At 43.4% G+C, this 19,727-nt stretch overlaps 2 protein-coding genes across 5 annotated transcripts in view; both read right to left on the reverse strand.

Moving 5' to 3' along the window:
- Positions 1–664: 664 nt before the first annotated feature.
- On the reverse strand, positions 665–7,379 carry EPHX3 (epoxide hydrolase 3). The gene is given in 10 exon segments (XM_063292556.1): positions 665–1,401; positions 1,936–2,075; positions 3,523–3,581; positions 3,584–3,613; positions 4,201–4,329; positions 4,564–4,739; positions 5,807–5,834; positions 5,837–5,896; positions 6,266–6,514; positions 7,265–7,379. Coding segments are annotated over 9 exon segments (1,098 nt in total). The 5' UTR covers positions 6,504–6,514; positions 7,265–7,379; the 3' UTR covers positions 665–1,163.
- Positions 7,380–16,337: 8,958 nt separating this feature from the next.
- Positions 16,338–19,727, reverse strand: part of BRD4 (bromodomain containing 4) — an 83,284-nt gene continuing 79,894 nt past the window's right edge. For all 4 annotated transcript variants that reach the window (XM_063292558.1, XM_063292557.1, XM_063292560.1 and 1 more), the window contains 2 exons: positions 18,759–18,987; positions 16,338–17,757 (listed from right to left, as the gene is read on the reverse strand). In XM_063292558.1, the coding sequence (XP_063148628.1) occupies positions 17,689–17,757; positions 18,759–18,987 (298 nt within the window). In that variant the 3' untranslated portion in view covers positions 16,338–17,688. The remainder of the gene's footprint in view (positions 17,758–18,758; positions 18,988–19,727) is intronic.

Consider the following 19,727-nt stretch of genomic DNA (forward strand, 5'->3'; position numbering starts at 1 on the left):
GGCAGGTGGTGGCAGCAAGGGCACTAAGCCACAGAAGGCAGGTGGTGGCAGCAAGGGCACTAAGCCACAGAAGGCAGGTGGTGGCAGCAAGGGCACTAAGCCACAGGGCGGAGCTAGTGTGTGTCAACTCCAAGCTTCTGGGACAGGAAGGTTGTGGCTTCCAGCCTTGCATTCTCCAGGCTCAGCAGGGCTGCAAATAGGGTCTGTGTCACCCAGGGCAAACATGGATTCCACACCCATTTTGGCACACACACCCCAGCGCTCATTTTTGCATGCCCCCAGCGCGGCACCCAGGGCACATGCCCCGTTGCCCCCCCCCACCAGTTGTGGCCCTGAGGCTCAGCCCTCCACTAGAGCCCCTTTACCCAAACAACCCAGCCTATCAATTCAGCCCTTTAGATATCAGGTCCAAAATATGAGGATGAATGAAATCTGCGGCCCCAAAAATCTTTATAAGAGATGCAGGTTTGTCAACAATTACACTTATCCAGATCTTCTGCCCAGCAGCATTCATACTATATTAAATTATACTAAATTACACACACCATCATCCTTTTACATACTGGATAGTGTGTTTTTTTCCCAATTTATCATATACATTTGACATTTCCTGCTACAGAGGCAGGCTTTGTTCCTTCTCTGTTTAGAGTAATGGAGTATCCCATTTTTGTTTTGTAAAGTTAAGTCCACTTAAGTTGTTTCCTGACCTCTCGGGTGTTTTCAGGATGTCTGCTAGCACCGTCATTCATCCAAGCCCTCTGTGGGTCAGGAAGCAAATTCTTCATAATGCATTGACAGTACATCCCAGGTTCATAGTTCAGTAAGAGGGTGACTTCATCATGAGAACTTTGATTTCAATATGATTCAAACCAGCAACTTTTTGTCTTTCAAGCTTTTTCAGTAAGGAACAGCGCAAGACTTGGCCACAGTAAGGTGCATCAACAAATATAGCTGAGACTTGCTTTTCCACTGGATTTTAACCTTTACAGCAGTGCAAAGGAAGTGGGGCTTGGGGCAGTGCCAATTAATGCTACACAGGACTTGAATCCCAATACCATGCAGACATTCCACGGGGAAGCGAGGATCAGAAATCCAGAGCTAGGCCAAGCTGCTGCTGTTTCCTTCATGCCAAGTAGTATGGATGTCTTTACTTTACAGAACAATTACTCTAACTCTTCACCACATTTCTTCCCTTGAAGGAAATCCCACATCACTTGATGGACCTCTTCGGACTGTTCCTCAGGTAGCCAGTGGCTCAAGCCTAGGAAGACCTGCACATGGTAGCTGCCCTGGAGATAGGGTAGTGTCTGATTGATCAGCCCCTCTTCCAGGAATGCATCATCCTGTCCCCAGAGCAGCAGAGCAGGCACCAAAATATCTTTGCGCTTTGGAGGCATCCAGCTGTTAAAGGCAGACACATGTGGATAAAGATTTTAATGAACCTTGGGTAATTAATAGCTTGTTGCTGATACATGCTAAAATCCTTCCTGCTATTTCCCCCCGAGGTTCCATGCACACCAATCACTGGGAAAAAGCTAGGAGAATCTGGTATGACAGCACATTCATACTTTAGCATCAGTCCGCCACCCAGTAACTTCCAGTTTTATTAGGAATGCAGATCTGTCAGACTACCTTTCAGAAAGCTCAAAGGATTTTCTCATTCCCTGGCCTGACACATTAAAAGAGGAAAGGGCTACCTCCCTCGGATTATTACTGGTTTCAATTAAGTGTTGTATGCCACCCAGAGTCCCTTTTTGTGAGATGGGCAGCTATACAAATATGACAAATAAATAAATAAATTTGATGAAAAAGTGAGTATGTGCCCTCTTGCAGAATTAAGACCAGAAGGCTACTTTTGGAAAGCAGTTCAGACAACCCTGAGGGAGGGAAGAAATGCTGATACAACCCAAGACCAGAGCCCAGGAGGAGTCCCACCTGAGGAAATTCCTGTAGTAATTGGGTGGTGTTAAACCATTAGGCCTTGAGAAACCATACAAATAAAAGCTCCAGTTCCACTGCTGTGAACCGACATCCCAGATTTCTGGCTTCTTGCTCATCATGGTGCCTTTTATTAACTAGAATAAGACAGAACAACATGTAGACCCAGACCAGACATGCATCCCTCTTGTACAACGCAGGCTCTTCTGAGCCAGAACAACCTGTTGAGAGTGCTTCTTTTAAACATTTATGCATTACATTTATAGCTCACTTTTCTTTCCTCAAGGGGTGTATGTAGCATTTGTACATCCATTTGTCCCATGAGGTAGGTTAAACAGAGAGATAGTGACTTGTTCAAAGTGAACTTCTGTGACTGTAGATGTGAACCTGGGTCTCCCTGCAACCCTAGTCCAATGTCTTCATTATTACATCCCAGTGGATCTCTTGAAGCAATATACGTTTGTCTGGTGTGTTCATCTTCCAGGAACCTGGTACAAAGGGGCTGGATACCTGAGGAAGTTGCATCTCTGCTTTGCCTCTGTGACTTCACCCAAAATATGGATGTGTTGGCTGCAATTAGAGATTTCCCAACACTCAATAAGGCAGGGAAAGCATGCAGAGCATGGCTTCTGGAATTATTCTAATCCCTCTACTCACGACAGCCACAGACTTCTGTGAAATAAAGCTATATGTTGCAACTGTATCTGTATCTCTGCCTTCCCCTCCTGTACTACCTGCATGTATTCGTATGTGTACACTGGGAAGCACAGGGCAAGCTGCATATCCTCTTCCCTGGGTTGCATGACCAGCAAGGATCAGCCAAGGGGGCTTAGCATGGAGCAGTCAACAGGATAGGGATGTATTCTCTCTACAGTCCACAGCTGGATCATCCCCATTTTTGAACTCAATCTTCCTTTTGCCAGCTTCTCTCCCTCCCTGCCTCCATCAAATCTGATCCCATTCTGTTTAGTTTCTAGACAGTTATTGTGCTGACAGATGGACAGGCAGACTCCCAAGCCCCTTCATGTAGTTTCTTCCCAACATTCTGTTGGGTTCTTTAGAACAGAGGAGCAGAGCAACAGCAGCTCCATGCAGGAGGGAGGGAAAATACATAGCAGACTCCTAACTCCCTTCCCTTTCTAAACATATCAAAATCTCTAAGCATTTCAAAACATCCCTCAGGTAATTAGGGCTGTTCCTTGTCTATCCCCAAGTCCTTCCTGAAACAAATTCACCTTTGCCTCACCATCCATGGAGCTCATTTGCCACTGAAACATCCTCTCCTTGCCCCATTCTTGCCTATTCTGTACAGACAAGAAGGGATGGAACAGCTTCACATGAAGCACCAAGGAGGGAAAAAAATTAAGTTTTGTAAAGCAAAGCAGACAGCATCAAAGGGTTCAGATAAAAGCAGAAAACCTGGCAGAGGGACCAGGGAAGAAAGCCACCTCCAGTGCAGAATGACAAACCCAGGCTTAAAGAAATTATCCACAGGTCCCTCCAGAGGGGACCATACTACTTTAAGCTTACACTGCTAAGGCAAGGGGAGACAAACTATCAAACCATTCCCTAACCTTTACTCACATTGAAGTCATCCAAGGACAACAGCCACTCTGGTATCTTTGATAGTTGGAACAGGTATTAATAATTTGGGTGGGATGTTTTGGGAGATACTCTGCAAGTTCGAAAAGTAAAATAAGTTGTGGCAAACAGGCAATGCTTAATATATATTAAACATCTAAAAAGTTCACCTTGGAGAGCTAAGAGGCCTCACTGGGGTTATTTAAGCTATTTTTCACATTATTTGGCCTCCACTTCATTTCCTGGCATCTACTCCCACTCCAAACAGGGATTGCCCCTTAGCTCTGTCCCAATTCCCTCCTTCCCAGCTGCTGAGTTCAAGTGCTGCCAATGTGAACCTGCATCTGTAGGTGCCTGTTATCTCCTGGCTGTCTACCCCTGAGCCACAACTATCTTCCCACAAGTAAGTGTGCCACACTCATATTGTGCATTTTTAGTAACTTGGACTAGAGCCCCTCTGGGAATGACAAATGGATTGGTCTGGGCTCTCAGATTACCCATCCCTAGCTTATTGAGATAGAATACCTGATTCAGAAAAGGCCTCCTTACTCCACAAATAGTCATGCCGTGGATAGTCCAGCCAGATCCCAAGACCACTCACTATACAATTTCAATGGCCACTGACCCGAGTAAAGAATCCCTTATGGTGAGCCCAAAGACACAGAAGAATACTAGCCTTACCAAAGAGAACATGTCCTGGAACACCATTCATAAAAATCAGCTTCTCCACCATGTTAGGGTAAGTGGCAGCAAATTCACAAGCAAGTACTGCTCCCCAATTATGACCTACCAGGATGCACTTAGGATCCACTAAAGAACCAAACAGAAAACATCAGGGGAAAAAAGAGTGTGGACAAGTACCTTGGCCATCAATTCACTCAGTCACAAAAAGCTCCCATAAGTATCCTCGAAATATTTTAGAAAACTTAGCCAGGTAGCAATAGTAGGCATGCCCTCCCCACCCCCACACAGGGAGCTCTCAAATAATGGCCACTGTTGTAGCAGATCAGACTCTCCAGCCAGAAAAACTGTTCCTGAGCTCACCATCTTTTCCACTGGAGCCCAGGGCTTTGATGACACCATGTATATCTTCCAGAAGAACATCCCTCTGATAGCACTCACAAGCCAGTGGTGCATCAGAAAAGCCATAGCCCCTCAAATCAAGTGCCACCACCTTAAAGGTTTGGCTGAACTCCTTCAGTTGATGGCGCCATGAAAACCTGTGTAATGTACACCCAAACAACACAGAGGTAAGAAAAAGTACAGTGAACGGCTCCCTTGCAATCACATATTTCCTTGATGTCATCCACAGTGACCTTCCAGTTTACGTGATTAGGAATTATATATTCTGCCTAGCATATATTTTACATTTCATTTGACATGTAACTAACACCAAATAAATGGTGCATTCTGTGGTTGCAATTTAAAATTGAAGGTCTTTACAGTGGATTTTAGAAATGAAATTCCAAGTAGCTAAATATCACCATTCTCTCTGGGTCATTTCCTATTCCCAGTTATGTCATGTAACCTCTCCTATATTTGTCACCTACCATGTGTATGATATATCTGTAATTTCTCTCTGACTATAGACATAATTGAAAGGGATGTGGTGGCGCTGCGGGTTAAACCGCTGAGCTGCTGAGCTTGCCGATCGGAAGGTCGGCGGTTCGAATCCGCATGATGGGGTGAGTTCCCGTTGCTAGTCCCAGCTCCTGCCAGCCTAGCAGTTCGAAAACATGCAAATGTGAGTAGATTAATAGGCACCACTTTGGCGGGCAGGTAACGGCATTCCGTTTAGTCATGCCGGCCACATGACCACGGAAGTGTCTACGGACAAACGCCGGCTCTTCGGCTTTGAAACGGAGATGAGCACCGCCCCCTAGAGTCGGACACGACTGGACTTTACGTCAAGGGAAACCTTTACCTTTACCTTATAGACATGATTATACACTCATCCCAGAAGCTCATTTACTGAGTACAGATGTGCCTCCGTCTTACCATGTACTCAATCTAAATAAAAGTTTGAGGTTCACCATCATCCAAATCCAAGATGACTGCAGCTTGGTATTCCTGCACACTGGGCTGTATAACTTATGCAAAACCTCAGTTTAAAAATTTGCTTTACCCCCAACCTAAACTAGTGGCCATTTTGGGTTCAGACATGGTAGGCTCCCCATCTTAATTAACATGCAGTGGTGCACAAAGTTCTTTGGTTTAATAAGCCATATGAAGACAACCACAGTCCGCATGATCATGTTCTACAACTACACACCAGAGCAAGACTTACCAGTTCTGGGGAAATCCATGCAAAAAAGCATCAGGCATGCCCCTTCTTCACCAGCTGTAATGTAGTGGAGCCGTACCCAACTTTTCAAAGGTGCCAAGGACAGAGAAAGAAGCCAATTACACATTGCTATCCAAGGATCATAACTCAGTAACAGAGCACATTTTGCCTGCAGAGCCCAGGTTCAATCTACAAGTAGAAGCTGGATAAGAAATGATGAAGTTCTCTTCCTGAGTTCTTGAAAGCTGCTGCCATTCAGAATAGAAATTATTATGCTAGACAGCTAAGTAATCAAGGCTCAATACAGTTTGTTATGTCACCCCCACCCACCCCAGCCTTTTAAATATATCTGTAGCACTATGCTCCAGGATCTTACCTTCAGATCTTGGGTGAACCTCAGTTAATGAGATCTCAGTGAGGAACTCTGAGGAACCTTTACCTTAAGCAGACTCACCCTGAGGGTCAAATACTTGTGTTCACCATAACAGGATTCAGTGAGAATCTTTGGTGGTAGCCCCTCATAAGTCTTCCGGAACACCTGACTGGGGCCCTTAGTAAGGATCAGCCACAATGCCCACATACAGTAGAAAAGAGCAACAACACAACTAGCACCATACACGGTCAACATAACTTTGGAGGCCTTCAGCATTAAGCGAGTGGGCACCAAAAAGGAGCGATAGAGGGATGCCATCTTTTGCATGTAATCCTGGGCTAAAAGAGAAGGTTTTTTCTTTTAGGTATTCTAGTTAAAATAGCACAGATTTAATTCCAGAAAGCATTAGGCGCACACCAACAAACACTTCAAGCTACATCTGTTGCAACAACTCCCAGAGAAAAAGGGATTCCTGCTTTCCTGTGGCTCGGATGTGCAGGATGCATAAATAATTATAAAGGACTGTAGAAAACAAAAATCCACAACCAAACTCATGCAGAGCCACGAAGTTACTCTTACAGCAGTAAAATTCCAAGCCTTTCTTTGAATGCTCTGGGAGCTTCACAAAGGAAAGTCAGGAGAGTAAGAACATACTTTAGAAAAAACGAAAGGTAACGCCTCTAAGAGGGAACAGGGAGCATCACCTGGCTCACATGGCAAATGCATTTACATTTACTTGACATTTTCCACGAGGACTATAGGTGCTGCTTTTCAGAAAACGGGAGAACTGTAAATTGAAAAGTTAATAGTGTTTCCATTTAGGTTTTGCAGAATGAAGTATCATATTCAACTTTGCAAAAGTCTTCATGCTTTCCTAAATTCTTTGTTCTCCTTCCCCCAGAAACGACCTAACAGATTCCAGATTCCTTGAGGATATTTGCCGGTATTGCGTCTCTCGAACCCCTTACCCACAAGGTAAACCATGGTTTCTTCGGTGAACGAACTCAACCGCATTGGTTGCATTCACACAACCGCGTCCCGGCCAGTATGCAGAGCGGGACCTGCCTGCCCCGATCTATGAGAGTTACCCGCACAAAGCGCAGCATGAGCCAGGTTACTCAAATACCCAAAGTTCAGGCGCTGCCCGAAATTCCACCTCCAGCTTCCGACTTATCTCCCAGCCTTCCTCTATTTAAAGCCAGCTTCCCAGATCCGCCCACCAAGCCAAGGCTGGCACTACTGCGCGCTGGCGGAGAAAGCGCCCACCGGTGGGCAGTGCCCGCCGCCGATACAAGCTCCGCCCAGCCGAAGCCGAGGCTGGCAGAGACGGCGAATCGCTCGCTGCTCTGAGGAAGGTCGAGGCTGGATCTTGTCTCCAGAGGCCAGCCGGGCTAGCGCGGGGCGGGCGGGGCGGGCGGGGCGGGCGGGGCGGGGTGGGGGGAAGCGGGCTCGGCTGCTGAAAGAGGCCAGGAGATCGGAGCGAAAGTCATTGTTTAAGGCGCGGGCTCGCTCTTCCAAGAGCCCCAGAAAGGCCGGGCTTCAAAGCCGAAGAGTCCTTCATCTTAATGCAGCCGGTGTAGGTCGAGCCTCCGGCAAGCTGTGCGGCCGAGGCTTGTTTATTTTCGCAGGGCAGCAAGACAAGCAAAGTTACACCTGCTGCCGGTATTAAATGGCCGCAGGTGACTTTTGGCCCCTCTCGCTTCACTTTCTTAACCGCAGCGGCTCCAGAGCAAGATGCGGCTCGGAAGATGACCGCGGCCAGGCGTTCAAAGGGCTCCCTCCGTTCGCTTAGCAGGAGAACTACTCGAGCGGTTTCCCCTGCTTACGTCCGGGTGCACCCCATGGAACAACGGGGTTGGTGCATGGGATAAGCCATGCTTTGGCTTAGGGCTGGAGTATATAAACTGTTTTGGGCCTTGTTCAATTAGGGGATGGTGGCTAAGCACTATGTGTGAACTCAGTCACTGTGTGAAGTGTTGGTGGAACAATAAGCCCCTGGGCTCCAAACAGGTCACTTTTAGGCTTTGCGGGAAGAGAGCAATCTGCGTTTCAGTTGTGGCAAAAATAGATGGGCAGCTGATGTTGGATGAAATGCAATTCTACTAGTAATATAGAAGTATTAAAATGTAAAGTATGCAGGTGACCCGTTAGTAGAAATAGCGTATACCATTTCTAACGGCGGTAGTCGTCAAAGTAAACCCACGTGGTGCTGACAGCCCCAGGCCATAACCCTAGGCGGAAGTGACGTGACCGACCCCACCTGCCGGATATGACGTGTAGCCCCGCCTCCCCCGGATGTGATGTGCATAATCCTCCCCTCATGTGGCACAGGGCTTACAAAGTCATAACCTTAACCGATCCCATCAAGAAAAGTGTGAATCGCAAGGTCATAACCCTAATCAGACAAGGCATGTTGAACCTAGCCCCACAAGAAAGGTGTGACAGTTAACTCCCAGGTATGTGATTAGCTTAACCCCTAACCTATATGCATTCAAACCAAAAAACTAAGTAAATGTTGTTTAGAGGTAAATTGTTTACCTTACAAGTTTAGGCTATGCCGGTACATTTTTGGAAGTGATCACAGGAACAAGTAATTCCAGTCTCTTATGATTCCAGATACCTGCATGCTGTCAACGGTTCTGAACACTGCCAGTTTCAGATAAATTGCAAATTACCTCTAAACAACATTTACATACCATTCAAAAGAGACAATAGAAAAGCCAAAAGATCAGAACACCTCCTCCCAGCAACCAACAGCCCAGATATGCAAAGATTAACACCAGGATTAACACCAGAGGAACAATCAAACAGCACAATACACCCTAATCAAGGAACTATTAACTCAGGCAATCAACCAAGCAGCAAACAACAGCCCAATCAAGGAACTCCCAAGGAGAGAACAACACCCTCACCAACCCAGGAAGGGCAAGCCACTGTATATAAACAGAGAGCAAACCCCACTCCTTTTGCTGCTATATCCAATCACGCCTGTATTCTGATTTTCATAACTCCAGATGTGTCTGCTTTGGCTGCCTCTGGTACCAAAATGGGTGTCTGATTAAATCAGAGGGTGTCTGATTAAAGAACCATAAGCTGTAGTTTTTCAAAACTGGGTTCTGCAGAATTTGAATAGGCTCTGCAAGGGACTGAGGGGAAAAAAACCCCCAAAACTCTCAATACACCCTTCTCGAATATGCGCTCAGCCATCCTAACTGTTCCTGCCTTGATGCTACTTTTCAACTTGGTTTGTTGTCACCAGTGTTTGCACACCATTTGCACAGGGAGAAGGTGACTGCCTTTTCCCAGATGCACATGCACTCCTACTTCTTCTCTGCCCCCAAACTCTGGCAAATGTTTCCCCAGGCAGCCCTTGTTTTCTAAAGGCAGCTGATGGAGTTGAAAGCAGAGAGAGCTAGATATCTGGCAGGAGTTTCTAACTTGCTCAACAGCACAAGAGCAACTGGGGTGAGTCGCTCTGCTGCAGTGTATCTGTGTCTCAACTCCATTTGGCGTGGGACTTCCTCTAGAGTAAACATCCATGAGAATGACATTTGCAAAGGCAGGTAGACAAGAGGAAGACAGGTGCTTAAGTGGCCTCAGCCAGGCATTCACAATGGGAAAAAATCCATGCCATCAACATCCATCCTAAGTACGAGCCCTTCAGTGTACGCATATTATTTTTGTTTGTTTATTAGACCTATTTGGGTAATGTGAACATCTGTCTGATTTGTGTACCACAGTTAGGAAACATTTCCCCCTTCCAACAGAAGGATTGGATTGGGTCCAGAATCCTTTTGTTGCATCTCATGCACCCGAATTAGTGTTTAAAAAGAAGCAGCAACTTACAGATGTTCTGACCAATTTCATAGTACAGAACGTAATTTCCTCATACAGAACTTAGGAATTTCTGGATAGAGCTTGAGTATCCTGAAATTACCAGGTCAGCCCTGAAATATCTTACGCCATTTGCAACAAGCCAGCTGGGGAATTCTGGGAGTTGAAGTCCACACATCTTAAAATGGCCGAGGTTGAGAAACACTGGCTTAGAAGATGGGCTGAAAATAGCATCATGAAATGTAATAAAGGCAAATTAGAAATTCTTCCTCTAGGTATGGAGTGGGTGGCAGGGCCATGGTGGATGTGAGGAGCTTCTTGGAATTGTAGCTGATGGCTGGCTGACTATGAGTCAGCAGGTGATCCGGCTGCCAGAAAGGCAAGTACAAGTTTAGGCTGTGCCAGTACATTTTTGGAAGTGATCACAGGAAGTCTGTTACAATTGGTCAGATACCTGCAAGCTGTCAGCGGTTCTGAGCACTGCCAGTTTCAGACAAATTGCAAGCGGTTTTGAGAAAGCCACAATGATTCATACTTTTAGCCACTTATTAAATTTATAAGGCTGTCCAATTCTATAGTAGCTCTGGATGCATACAATAATAAAACATAAATAGAAATCAAACAACAACAGGCATCAACAGTGGTCTGGAAAGTAAACCTGAGGGGGACCTGAGTGAGTTTAGTTCTGAAACCAGAAGGAGGGATTTATAGCACAAATTCTGATTAAAAGTTATGAACATTTAATCTACCGCCATCCATTTTTCCAAGTGTAATGAAGTAAGCTATAACGTTATCCTCAAACCATTACTTGGACAAATTATATCTCATTTGTACAGTATCAGTAAAAATATTCAGGATATACATCCTTGCAATCAAACCTACTGCTAAAAGGATGACAGGAAGAGCCACGTTCCTGTGTCATTCCCAATTCATGCAGGCCGTTGCTCACAAGACATCCCACTCTCACTCCAGTGGGTGAGAGTCTGCTCTCTGCCAAAACAAGGTCTCCCTTCCCCAGAAAGTTGGGAAAGACTTTTGTGTTCCTTGGGCATTTGCCAGAAAAAGCAAGGAGCAATGCTCATCCCACCCAGGAAGTTTTGCTTTTTACCTGTGCATTTCCATGAAGAGAAAAGGGTTTTCTCATTGGACTCCACCCAAAGCAGGAACTGATATGTTTAATTATATTTCCAGCCCCAGAACTACTAGAATTTCACTTCCATCCATACCAAAGACCTTTTTGTCTTTGATAATCTTAACTATAGTTATATGAGCTTGTTTATTCAACTATTTTCACTCTATCACAAACTAGGTTAGGTCAGGGGATTTTTTTCTACCCATTTTTACCCGGAATAAGGCACAGTTGGCTAGGTTCATACAAGACATTTTGCCTCTGGGAAGCCTCTGGTTCCTATTCCTACCCTTCAAATTCCCAAGTGGCAAAAAAAGGGGTGGGGTGAAAAATAGGTCACACCCATTTTAGTGATATCACATTATCACCAACAGCTTCCTGCAGCCCTTGGGATGGTTGGGAAACTGAATCAAAACCCAAATTACATTATCGTTTAGCACAATGTGTGAACTGACATATAGCACTGTGTGTGTAGGTCAGGATGGTGTTGAAGCAAGTAAGGGACAAGTTTAATATGTTTAAAGTAATAAAAATTGAAAAAATGGGTCCAAAATGCTGGTCCTGCTCCCTCTTGTCACATCACTATACTACTGTCATACCTACCCCATGGCCCTCAAAGGCCTAAAATTACAAAAATGTGCAGTCCTTCAACACATCCCTGTTCTGGATTATTTTTCTTTTGCAACATGATTCAGACTGGATTCACACAGTACACTAAGATAAGACATGGTTTGTCTAGTTTTGGTTTGATGTGTTATGTGAATCTAGCAACAAGTAACACAAGGCCAATTTTTCAATACTCCCTTTTAAAAGGGACTGTATGAAATCACGATGACCATACACTTGGCAGTTGCATCAGTAATGATTTGCCTTTATATATTGGTTTATGTAAGCCACACAACGTAACATATATTTGATGCAATCACATTAATCATTATGTTTTCTCTTCTAATGTCATGTCAATCATGCAGTGTTAGTTTGGTTTTTATTTCTCTGTGCTGTTGGTGCCCATTTGCTGTTTGGAAGACGTTGATTGTTCAGGAGCCTGGGTTTGAGTAGAATGTACTGTAGTTGCAAGCAACATACCAGCTTAGCATTCTCACTTGTTCCTGCATATTGACAGGCCCCAGACTTTAATCCCAAAATACCTGTTGCACTCCTGATGCAACGTATCTGTGCCTAGAATTGTAGCTTTCCCCTACAGACTCATAAGACGACATTTCGATGGCCAATGAGCACTGCAGTGAGTGAGGTTGTAACACAAAGTGAGGACACTTTGTGCAGAAGTCAGTGAACTGAGATTTTCACCTGTTTTTGGTGGGCTTTATTTTCACTACAGTTTCTTCTGCAGTTTTGCTCATTTCCTATTTCTCAGCAGAGGAAAACACACATTTCTGGTGAATGGGAGGTTGTGGACTGGCAGGTCGCCCACCCTACACTAGAACCTGGGATGTTTCAGGCAAACTGCAGAGACCTTTTTATTTGGCTTAGCCGTAAGATGGTATGATGGAAATGTTTAGAGGGGTTATGGCTACCATTTATCACATGATGCTGATAATGTTATATTATGTAGTCAGTTTATTGTCAAAAAATAAGTAATACACCATGTTACCCCAAACACTGGAATGCTTTGAATCTTTGAAGTCTAGCGACATTGTTGCATTCCTCTGCTAACATTCTTATACAGGGAGCACTCTAAGTCTATTATTACTATCTGGAGTTGTGGATTTCTCCTTTAAATTAATACTCGATATGGGCAAGACCTGAAATGTTCAGAAATCTCTTCTGAAGCTGGATGTCTATTGCTCTTTTCGAATACAAACTGAGTGAAGCTATATTGAAATGTTGGGACCCATAATTCAATACAGTCTTAGCCAAGCCTTGCTGCTAAAGAGTGAAAGATTAAAGGGAAAAAAGTTTACTTCATATAATCAGTACAAATGTTTATTTTTGCAATGAGAACTGCACAAAAAACCTTTAGTATATAAGTGAAAACTCTATGAATTCCCTTCTACAAATGTCTAAAGTGTTTAATACAAGTTTCAAATTCACTGACATAATTATTTGCCAAGCGTTCCGTGCATTAAGTACAGTGGAATTGTACATTTCTCTTATTTATTTGTACAGGACTGGAGGGAGAAAAAATAACCGAGGTTACATCATTTAGGCTAGACCCCTACACTTAAACTCTGTAGTTATTAAAGTTATACATGGAGGAAGGGGAAGAAGGGGAAATTAAATAGGTCTCAGTCTGAATGATAACCAAATTATAAAGTCAAACATCTTATAAAAACAGAAAAATAAATCACACATATAGCAAAAAAAGAAAAAGAAATGCAACCCTTTGGCAGAAAAAAATGTCTCCAATTTAATAATACCATCTATGTTCATCATCTAGAAATGTATAAAAATCAAAGACCACGTACAGGTTTTTTAAAAATTAAAGTAAATAGGTCAAGGCCTGTAAACATTTCAAGAAGTTTGCAAAACACAGAAGTGAGCAGAAGAGAAAAGCAAGGAAGAACAAGACAGCGGAGAAAGCCACCAAGCTAAAAAACTGCTATTACGGTTTTGAAACTCTCAACTACAGACAAGAAGAAGTTTGGCAAATGTTCAATGCAAAAAGAGGGTTAAACATTAAAAAAAAAAAGCTAACCTCACTATTGACTAGATACAGGGTACAGGGGTGTTGTTCAATGCATACATATAAATTATGTTAATTTTTTACAACAGAGGGTGCTCTCTTGATAGAAGTTCCAGCATCTCCACTTCGTTATGCTTTTATTTTTGTCAGTGTGGTGCAGTTTTGTTATGTACAATTGCAGTGAGCTCATGTGTGATCAACTTTCACAGCAGATGTGCACATAAAGTACCCCAAAAACCCTGAGCATAAAATTAGAGGAGGGAGATGTTCATCCAAAGTGCTTTGTAAAAGGGGTGACTGGGGAGAGGGGATGGACAGATGGAAGGCCAAGGAATAATATGAGAAAGGACTGACAATGGAAATGAAAGAATCGGAACATGGTCAGAGGAAAAGCCAACGCTCCTACTTCCTTGTCAAGGATCTACACAAAAGCTGAGAAGATTAAGGCTAGTTAATGAGCTCATGGTAAAATGACATGTGCAGTAACACAGGGAAGAGAACGGGATGCAAGGGACTTATTTTTACTCAAGTCTGAGCCATTGCCAGAGATAGAAGCCCCTTTTTCCTGATAATTCCTGGGATAAAATAGAAAACTAAGGGCTAACCCAACCATGAAGCCTTCACAAAGAAATTGTGTGAGCTGGTGATCTAACATTTCATAGATTCTGAAGTGGTAACACCCACACGTAAGCAGATCAAGGGTGGAAATTAGTGTCATATACAATCCTGCATATGGTAACTACCTTTATGTTGGTCCAGAAACAGAACATTTATGTGTTCTGTACATGAGGTAATCTGAGGCCTGAGTGTTGTCCTCAGGAATCCAGATTCTTCAGACTATTCAACTGCATTTTAATGTTAGAGGTGGTTACTGGCCATGAGTCTAAGCCACTCCAGACACAAAACTACTGTTTGGAGACAAAGCAAAACATCTCATGGCCTTCTCAAGACTGGCACCTCCCCGAAAGAAGAAAACACAGTCAACTACCTATAACAGAAAGCCTGGCCTATACCTAATTGCACATCCTTTTCAGCAAGGAGCCTTCAGAAAAAGTTGTCTTGGGAGCAATACTGCCCCTGCTAAACCCTTCCCATTTTTTCTCTTTCAACAATCTAACACTCTAAGGAGAAAGGCAGAGATCTTCTAACAATGTAGTTAAAAGGCACCTTTAGGTAAAAATTCAGCATGAGGACTGGCTTTCACAAGTATGTCAAAGGAACACTTGCCTCTAGATCCAGTCTCATTTCTTCTGTACATGGCTACTAACCTGAGTTGCCTCTATTAACATGTGTGACCATGCACTTCCAACTGCTTAAAGGCATGGAAATTTAACTGCACATTGGAAAGCCAAGGCCAAGTTAGATTGAAAATAGGCAACAAATGACCTATCACTTGGTCTTGCTATTGTGTAGCAGGTCCCATTATTCAACTCTTACAAAAAGACCTGAGAATGATGTTCAAGCAAGTTGCAAGTTCAACAGCAGTACTATTTGGAGATAATTAAATGCTTTCTTAGATGCCCTATTTCTCCTGATACATAAGTATAGTCATTTCAGGAGGGGCAATGCAGTTTTTTTCCAGGTCTAGGGACCTGTAAGTAGACCAACAGAAATAGCTACCTTCTTTTACTCCATTTGGGATCTCTGCTTTCTTAACATGTGAGTTTTACTCCACATTAGATTAGTTATAATTAAGTTGGGCAGATGGTGTAACTGTTGAATTCAATATTCCATGGAAGTGAAGAGTTGAGAAGATGGCAGGACAGGAACTATTTTCCCAAACTTCTGTCATCAGGAAAAATAGTGATGTCTTTGGCTGAAGGTGCAAGTATGAGGTTGGTGGAGCTGCCCCCAGAGAACAACTGCTTCCTCTACAGCAGCTAGCCAGACCATACCTGACCAGGATAAACACCTGGAATAACATTTAATTCACAACCCAAACCCACTACTTAGACCAATTGAAGTTCTGAAACAAGCAGTCATGTTTTGTCAAGAGAATGGCAACTTGCAAGCTCTGAACTGTCAAATCCATGTCCAGCAATTCATTATTAGAACACTTATTTTGACCAAGAGTGCAGAAAAATGGAGTGCTATCTCTTTCTCTGGATCTTTATAGGGTCAACTGTAATAGTTCAGGTGCTCCTGATTTAGCACAACATGGGAAGCTGGACTAAATTTTATTGCTGGAAACTATGTTGCATTTTGAGATTTGTCCCGAACAGGAACAAGATTGAAAACAACCAGTATGCATGATTGCCCTATTTTTGGCTTAATGCTACAGTGTGAAACCAGCCATGCTGAGAAAGCACTAACTGCTTGATATTTGGTCTTCCTCTTCCTACCATTTTTACAGAATGCTGTTGCTCCACTGCTACTGCTCCCAGGGTAAATATTTTCTAGTTTGTTGATAAGATGGAAACTGTATGAATTGGCTGGAGAATTTCCTGCCTGCTAGAGCAAGACAGATGAAAAGAACAAGTCTCCTTACAGCCTTTCTCACTTAAGCCATTTTACCATAAGCAAGATTTAAAAGAAATGTCAGTACGACACCAACTTTAAAAAAAAAGAGATGAGTTTATTCCATGATCAGTACAGACCAAATGCATATTCACCGTATTAAAGTAAAACCAATTAATTACTCCAGAGATTGGCCAATACTGACACACCAGTATTGTACTGTATAGTGGGTATTTATGGCACATAAACGTGGAACAATTGAAAGAGTAAAATGAAAAGAATATGCTAAAAGTGCTGGGAAAATGATTACTGCTAATGTGTGAAAGGAATCAACGGAAGACAACAGGAACAGGCCTTCCTTCCTGCCAATCCAAATCCATTCCCACCTCCCTCCCCGGAGCTGTTCCGTTGCGTATAAAAACTAATTTTAACAGACTCCATGACATTTAAAACCCAAAATGTAGCTTTCTGGTATTACAGTTAAAAATATAGACTAAAAGTCTGGAACTGAGCAAAATAGAAGCAGTGTCTTTACAAAGTATGGTGAGCTCACCATAAAACTCAAACAAATATATGCCAACTATATTCACTATACAATACAGCCACAGTCAAACACTATTGACAGGGTAGGAGCTTCCCCTGGTGCTAATGTTTTCCCCACTCCACTCCACTCTGTAATGAAGAGACAAGAATACCCACTCAAAGAGTTGAGCAGTGCCAATGTATCTGGAGGAAAAGAAACAGATTGAAAGAAACTGACTTTGGTTGGTAGTCTAGCTCAGATTCCTGTCATCCACACAATGCTAAAACAAAAACCTCACTCAAATGGCCAGTTACACTTACTTGACACCTCCACTAAATTATTCCCTTTTTCACAAGCGAACACTTACAGAGAATGGCTCCCAGCTAAAGGCTTGTGGGAAGTTTAGTTAAAGGCAAAGCCAGTGATGAAAGGACCCAAAACAGCTTGTGTGTCTTCCCTGCTGATGCCTAGGCAGGGTCTTCCTGTACACAGCCTCTCAATGCAGAGTGTCTGGTGCTGCCAGCATACAGCACGGTAGCGTCAAAGACATTCTGGAATTCAGAACGCTTTTGAATAGAAAAAGGGTAAACAGCATCAAGTTCTGGATATACTGCAAGTAGGTTTGGCATAGAGAATATCAAGTGATAAGGGGCACCATTCCCAGCAACTGCATGTCCACTGACGCAAACCTAGTACAGAGTTGACTCATCTTGGTCTCGCTTTCTTCAGTGAGGTTGGGGGATAGGGGTGGGGGCGGGAAGAAAGTCAAATTGTAAGGCAGACTCTGCTGATACTTCTGAGGCCACAACCGTCACACATGCAGAAAGGCTGCAGGAATGCTCTCCTCCCAGCTGCCAACAACACTATGGAGAGTCAAAAATTTGCTGGGAAATTAAGGAGTTCGGGCGAAGAAAACCAGGTGCTATTAGAAAAGATTCTCTTCAAATATTGCCAACAAATCACTCTGGAAATTCATGTCAATAGTAGATGCCATCTAAAGGGAAAAAGAAAAAGAATACATCAGCTATCTGGGTTCACAGAAAAAAATTATCTCGATAGGTTGAACTGGTAATGGCAACTACCTGATCCAGAACTCTCTCTCTCATCTATAAAAGCTAATCATACAGATTAACATTACCAGGGGTCAAGGGGGAGCCATATTCTCTTATTATAAATCAATTTCCTGTCTTTTAGAAGAAAGCCAAAGACAATGAAGAATATATAATATTGAGGAATGCCCGTGAAGGAGTGACAAAAGGAAGGCAAAGGCAAAAAACTTGAAAGAGGCATAAAGTGACAGCAGCAGGGCATTTAGCTTACAAGAACTGCTGGTCCAGATGTGTGAGACTGAGTGTAAAAGAAAAAAGGGAGGGGAGGAAGAATTAATGATAGAGGGTCAATATTCTGGGAGAAAGAACAGATGAACTTCAATGTCTATATGTGGAAGGTGTATGTATGCTTGTAGCATGCACAGCATGAATTTTCCATGGAGAGCAAGTAGTTGAAATAAAGGAGTAATAAGAAACAAGGAAAGAAAAAAAGAGAAAAGGTAGATATTTGGAGGGAAAATATCAGAGAGCTAAAAAAGGTAAAGATCTTTCAAATGAACTTCATCAGTAATTTTCTAATTCCCTCAGTATTACTAGTCCTGCTTCACAACGATCATTCTTTTTCCTAAATGGAATAAAATCCAATACTGTTCTAATCTCTTCAAAAGGATCTAGATGCTTATTTTACTTTGCCTAATTTATATTAGGGATGGCACATGTATTTTGTTTTCCTGCATGATCCCAAAAATGTTTATTTTACTCAAAAGTAAGTGCCACTCTGTAGGATTGAGGTATATTTACAGAAGATTAGCCTCACAGTCTGACAAAGGCTGGGTATTTCTGGCACTTCGAAAGCCAGCTCAAATTAAATCACCAAACACAGCCTCTTGCTGATCTAGCTGTCAACATTTTCTAAATCTGGAGGATGTCGTCCTCCCTCACTTACTGCCTCTCTGCGCCTTCGTTCCTGTTCTTGTTTTCTGAGTTCCTCTCTCTGTTGGTCCAGCATGGACTGCGAAGCCTGTGGCTGAGAGCTCTGTGCTGGGGGAGCAGAGGCTGCAGCTGACACCTGCTGCTGAGGCTGGGGGTGATGCTGGGGCTGCTGTTCTTGGCGCCGCCGAGCTTCCTCGTGAACTCGACGCGCCTGCTCCAGAGCCTCTTCCTCTTCACGACTCCTGTTCAAGGATTACAAACAACAGCAGAATGATGATCTGGCATCTATTCCATAGCACTGGGGAAACTAGAAGTCCCACCTAGCCATAGGACATTGATTTGAAGGCACTGGAAGACCTGACACCTCAGAGACATCTTGAACGAACTGGCAGGAATTGGAGCTTGCAATACATGTAGTCCTCGTTTAGCTACTACAATTGGAACTGGCAACTTGGCAACTAAGTGATGTGGTTGCTAAGTGGGAAATCATGTGACTGCAACTGTGCTTACGATTTTACTTCAGCTTTCCTTTGCTTTACAGTGTTAGAAGAACACGACCCCAAACAGCTGGGTGAGCCCAAATGGTGGAAATGAACTTGACTCACAAGGAAGCCAGGTAAAAGGGCAAATCTTACAGCCCCTTTTCCCCACTCCCTTTGGAAAGCTCACCTCAGCACGGGGATTAGCGAGAAGAGAATTAATGTTTGTATTGACATTCATTGCAGAGGAAAGGATTACAAGACAGTAAGCAGGCATACAATGGGGAATACACATTGAAAGGAATGCTCTGGCACCTACTGTGTGCCTAGCATGCTCCAAGCCCTGGGCAGCTTAGGCGGCAAACAAAAGCTGAAGGTGTGAAACTAAACTGATTAAAGTCTTATCAGTTACAGGCAGCAGCTGGGAGCCAGCTAATTAAGGTCACAGAGCTGAGCTTGTTAACTTGCAATTAGCACCTTTCTGTTTTCTTCCTGGCATACCC

Source organism: Candoia aspera, chromosome 2, assembly GCF_035149785.1.
Source record: "Candoia aspera isolate rCanAsp1 chromosome 2, rCanAsp1.hap2, whole genome shotgun sequence".
Taxonomy (NCBI): Eukaryota; Metazoa; Chordata; class Lepidosauria; order Squamata; family Boidae; genus Candoia; species Candoia aspera.